Here is a 5,370-nt window from a genome sequence, read left to right on the forward strand (position 1 = left end):
TCAGTTGTTTCTCTTTGTGATATGACATGCTGTGACATGCAAAATGCTCATTCTCTGGCTTGAAAAAATGCAGGGCAGATGGAAAGCTGTGAGGAATAGTGAAAACCCCATTTTTTTCTAAAGACTTTTCAGGCATTCAAGCACTTTACAAAACTTCTGCACTGGGGAACAAAGAGAAGTTCCCCTTCTGGTGATCTGGTAATAGTACTGATGTGGCAAACCCATGACAGGAAGGACCTGCCCTCAGAGTGAAAAACCCTGTCTGATGTGTCTGCAGAACATGTTCAAGCTGCCCCAGGAGCACAAACAAGAAAAATACAACGACTCACCATGGTCCCCATGCTCAGAATGCTGTTGTGTCTTGGTAAGATATGAAGAGGGAGAGTGGACACTCAAGTCTGTAAGAAACCCTATTCCAACACAGGTCTTATTGAATCTGGAAACTCCATGATATTGACCCCGTCTCTCAGACTGAAAAAATCTCTCAGAGTGAATTTTCTTTCAGGACTGAGTGTGGGACAGAAGACTGCAGTCCTGGCAGGTGAGTGTTTCCATCCATCTCAAGATTTTATCCTTCACTCTGGATACCAGACATCATTTGCTCTCCTCTTGTTCATCTCTTCACAATGTGGGATCTGTAAAGTTTATGGATAATGTTGTTATGCCCATTAGTACCCTACTAAGACTTGGTGTCTGAGGGAGAATTGTACCAGGACTCAACCTTTGATTTCCTTGCAGGAACCCTCACAAAGCCCAAAATCTGGGCTGAGCCACACTCTGTGATTGCCTCAGATGCACCTGTTACTATTTGGTGTCAGGGGTCCTGGGAGGCCAAGGAGTACCATTTACTTAAAGAGGGAAGCACGGATCCTTGGGACAGACAATACCCTCTGGAAAGCTTGGACAAGGCTAAGTTCTACTTCCAACACATGACAGTTTACTTTGCAGGGATATATAAGTGTTACTATAAGAGCCCTGCTGGCTGGTCAGAGCACAGTGACACCCTGGAACTGGTGCTAACAGGTGAGTGAAGAGTCAGGGTTCCCAGCACATGCTCTCCACTCAGAAGGAGTTCAGGTCTCCAGGGTACTTTTCTCAGAGCCCAACCCTGCAGTACAATGTGGGAAGCTTAAATTCGTTTCACTTCCCCTTGTATCCTAGGAGCCTATGATAAACCATGCCTGTCTGTCTGGCCCAGTTCTGCTGTGACCTTAGGAGAGACCATAACCATGCAGTGTAGTTCATCACTGGGATTTGGTAGATTTATTCTGACCCAGGAAGGAAAGCACCACCTCCAATGGACCCTGGAATCACCGCAAAGTGCCAATAGGGAGTTTCAAGCTCATTTTGTTCTGGACCCTGTGACCATCATCCACAATGGTACATTCAGATGCTATGGCTATTTTAGGAACCATCCCCAGGTGTGGTCAAAATCAAGTGACTCCCTTCACCTCTTGGTCTCAGGTAAGAACCCCTGAAACTACCTTTCTTAATGCAGAGTGTCACCCAGGGATCTGCTCTGAAAAGCGTTCTAACCTCAAAGTAAAATAATGAAACTCAAAAGTCCCAAAGAATTTCACACCTCATAGAGCACCAGCCTTAAGCATCCCCTGACGCAATTACTCCCCTCAGTGACTCATTGGAATTTAGCAGAAGCAGGAGGGCTTGAGAACAGACAGCATATGAAGTGGTCAGACATTGTCTCTGTACTGCTTTGGTTTCTATTTTTGTGATACAACCCCATGATCTAAAGCAACATGTGGAAGAAAGGTTTTATTTCTTCTTATATTTTAGAGTCCATCATAAAGACATTTAGATGTAGGCACTTAAGGCAGGAACTAAAGCAGAGGCCATAGTGGAGCATGGCTTACAGGTTTACTCTCCAGTGGTTTGCTCAGACTATTTTCTTATATCATCAAGGTCCAACTACCCAGAATTAGAACCACTCACAGTGGGCTTAGATAGCCCACATTAACTATCAGGCAATCAATAAAATTCCTCCACAGACTTGTCTACAGGCCCATATGATGGAGGCATATGTCCAATTTAAGTTGCCTCTTCCCAGATGACTCTAGCTTGTATTAAGTTGGCAAAACCCAATGAGAACAGTCTCCAATGTCATCCTCAGTCCTTCATTCTCCTCTTGCTTATATTTCCTGAGATAAAGAGCACAGTCTTATGATAACAGCTGGTCACCAAAGGCTTGTGGTAAAAATGGTGCACAGACTGAATCAGGAAGTTTTATTTCCTCAGAATCTCAATACTTTCCTATATTCAATAATATGATTTGTTGAGGCTGGATGTACCTGAGCTGTGATCTTGACAGACAAACCAGAATCCAGAGGCACAAAATGTGGTCTGAAACAAAGTGATATCCAGTTGAAGTACTTAAAGTCCAGACTGAGGTAGAAACCAACAGGCTATAGTCAAGTGCTTGAAGTTCAAATCTCATCTCTCCATCTATCTCTGGCAGATTCCAAGGACCAGTCTCACATCCACACTGAGAATGGTAAGTAGAGCTCTCATGGGAAATAGGTACAGCATGTGCGAGATCATAATGGGTTAGTAAAGCTTCCTGTGAAGTTGGGAAATTGGAGAAAGCTGAATTAATCCCCATCTACAAGGAGCAGGAAATGTTTTTGCTGGATCTGCAAGATGAGATGCCATGAGAATGATATGCATTTATAGTAAAATAAATTTATTCGGCTCTCTTAAGCACTTTATATACTCTACACAAATTATTTGATTCACTGGGGAAGCTAAGACCATTAGAACATGAAAAACATGACCATATGAGAATCAGGTGAGATGGAGAATTCTAGATTAAGAGAAAGACACAAAAGGTCTAGTTCTGTCAAGGAGAAGATACGAGACTGGGTGTGCAATCATTTATTATCAGAAGACTTTGATTGGGTCTGACATCTTTGACTTCTTTATGCAGAACCCACAGCCTCACAGCACGAAAGTCACACAGTTGAAAATCTCATCCGAATGATCATGGCTGCCTTGGTTCTAGTGACTCTAGTGATTCTGCTGTTAGTAGCTTGGCACAGGAAGAAAATGGAACAAGATACAACCAGAAGATAAACAAAAAAAGTGCACTAGGTTCCACACTTGAGCAGACCAAGGAAAATAAATCTGCTTATCTCATAGAAGAAAGGAAGAATTGTTAAGAAAACTGGATGTACATTAAGAAACTTTACTCTTTGAGGGTCCAGGAAGCAAATGTGTTCTGGGTGTAGGGAATCCTGGGGATTTCATTCAAGAGCACTTTCAGGATGAATTGTACACTTTTCTCCACATCTCATTGTGGAGAATTGCTTACTAGTTCCTCCATTCTTCTTATTTCCATGTGCCATGGGCCCTTGCTTTCCCTCACTTTCAAATAACATTTTCCTTTACATTGCCAGAGTCAATGTTGTTCGCAGTTTTTTCCTTTACGGCTGAGAATAAGAACTCAGTCCAAACAACAAAAATAATTGGAAAAGCCAAATGCCAAGATTGAATTGAGTGGGATGAAAATGATGCTCCTCTCTCTCTCTCTCTCTCTCTCTCTCTCTCTCTCTCTCTCTCTCTCTCTCTCTCTCTCTCTTTCTCTCTCTCTCTCTCTCTCAAAAGTATTTTCATTGTTCACTACTAGAATGATCTGAGGATTCTTTAGGAAAACTTCCTATTTGCCTTGAAAGAAATGATGATGGTGGGAAATAAAGAGGAGGGATATTGTTGCCATGACTTGGAAGTATAGCATGTTACCACCCTTGTTATTTTCAAACACTGGTAAATAACAAACATGGCACACTGACATTAGCCAGACATCAAGTCTCTATATCTCCACAAAATTCAGGAAGTTAGAACACCTATCCAGATCCTCTATGAGTCACATTACCTTTTACAATTCCACTCGAAATATTTTATTTAGCATGGCATTTGCTAAACTGCATTATGTATTCCATTCACAATCACTGTCAAAATTCCAAGATAAGGTCACATGTGTGCAGTTCAAGAGTGACATTGAGTTGGTGTTTTCCTTGTAATTTTAAATCTCACTGTTGATTGATAGTTTAACACAAAAGGAAATGTTTTGTATATGCCCATAATCTACCAGGATGCAATCATTAATTATGAATATTAACCTTTCTTCTACATTTTAGTAGATGGTTTCTCATAAAAGATAATGTTATATTCTTTCTTTGACAATCTCATACAATGGATTTTGACCATGTTCATACATCCTACCAGCTCTGCATCGTCTATCCATTCAGACAGAACTTGTGAAAAAATAATTTTTGTGTGAAATGAAACTTTTATTCCTTTGTTAGCTTTTGTTTACTGTATTTTTGAAAACCTGTCTCTTTTTTTTACAAATATGCACACACTGTATTTACTTTACTTGTCTGACTGTGTTAGCTAAAATTTTAAATGCTGTGCTGTACATGATAGACAAAAGGAACTGGTTGCATTTTTTCTCATCATCAGGGGACATTTTTCAAAATTTGTCCATTAAATATGTTACCTGAAACTTATGTAAAATATGATCTCATTAAAAGTGTTTTGTTAGAATTTAGAGGAATGGCTATGTCATAATAAAAAATACTGCTTCTGTCATGGTCTCTGCATTTGTTCTTTTCTATAACACTGTTGTGATGTATGACATTGTTTTTTCAATGTCAAATGGATGTTACAAAACCTTTCCACATATTCATGGGGTTTAATTCTGTTTACATATCACAGGCTAATGTTGTATTACACATTGGGTGGGTATCATTGAGTTCTAATGGAAGATAATATCAAAATTCACCATGAAAAAATGTTTCATACTGCACAGGTAAAGGGTGGACAAAACTCCTCAGACACAGTTACAGTAGGGAACTTATAGAACCACCTCTATGCATGTTATCTGTTGCTGGTGAGATATGATAAATATATGCTTTTGAGGAGGTTTGAATGTTTTTTTCACCATTTCATAAATCGATGTGATGCATTTGCTCATTGTTCCCCATTCTCCTACTTTGCACTCCACTCCTGCACCATTCAAAATCTTTTTCTCAAGAAGCCTCCCCTGACATGGTTTTGTTGTGGTGTGTGGTCCATTGAGTTTAGTCAAAGCTACCTGACCGAGCACAGGAAGAAGGTTATTCAGTGGAGCATGGACAACTCAGCAGTGGTACTGCATTGAAGAAGAGTACTGACTCTCTCACAATGGCCACTAATTGCCAATGGTCTCTCTGGAGAAGTGCATTTTACATTAATTATATCTATTTATTTTATTTGAGATGTAGACATTTTTTTCATTCTTGTAAAAGGTTTTAAGGTGCTCAGCTGAAGCTTCTTATCTTAAGCAGACAGTGCACTGGAGGGAATTAGACTAGT

At 40.1% G+C, this 5,370-nt stretch overlaps 1 protein-coding gene across 2 annotated transcripts; it reads left to right on the forward strand.

The window, feature by feature from the left end:
• Positions 1 to 243: 243 nt before the first annotated feature.
• LOC143272859 (leukocyte immunoglobulin-like receptor subfamily B member 4A) lies at positions 244 to 4,603 on the forward strand. Of its 2 annotated transcripts, XM_076569380.1 has the most exons (6): positions 244 to 364; positions 506 to 541; positions 739 to 1,023; positions 1,162 to 1,464; positions 2,474 to 2,509; positions 2,942 to 4,603. In XM_076569380.1, exons 1-6 carry the CDS (start codon positions 331 to 333, stop codon positions 3,085 to 3,087), a joined length of 840 nt encoding a protein of 279 aa, XP_076425495.1. In that variant the 5' UTR covers positions 244 to 330; the 3' UTR covers positions 3,088 to 4,603. The 2 variants fall into 2 exon arrangements, with proteins under 2 accessions (XP_076425495.1, XP_076425487.1); XM_076569372.1 differs by having other exon boundaries at positions 265 to 541.
• The last annotated feature ends 767 nt before the right edge of the window (positions 4,604 to 5,370 follow it).

Source organism: Peromyscus maniculatus, chromosome 1, assembly GCF_049852395.1.
Source record: "Peromyscus maniculatus bairdii isolate BWxNUB_F1_BW_parent chromosome 1, HU_Pman_BW_mat_3.1, whole genome shotgun sequence".
Classification (NCBI taxonomy): Eukaryota; Metazoa; Chordata; class Mammalia; order Rodentia; family Cricetidae; genus Peromyscus; species Peromyscus maniculatus.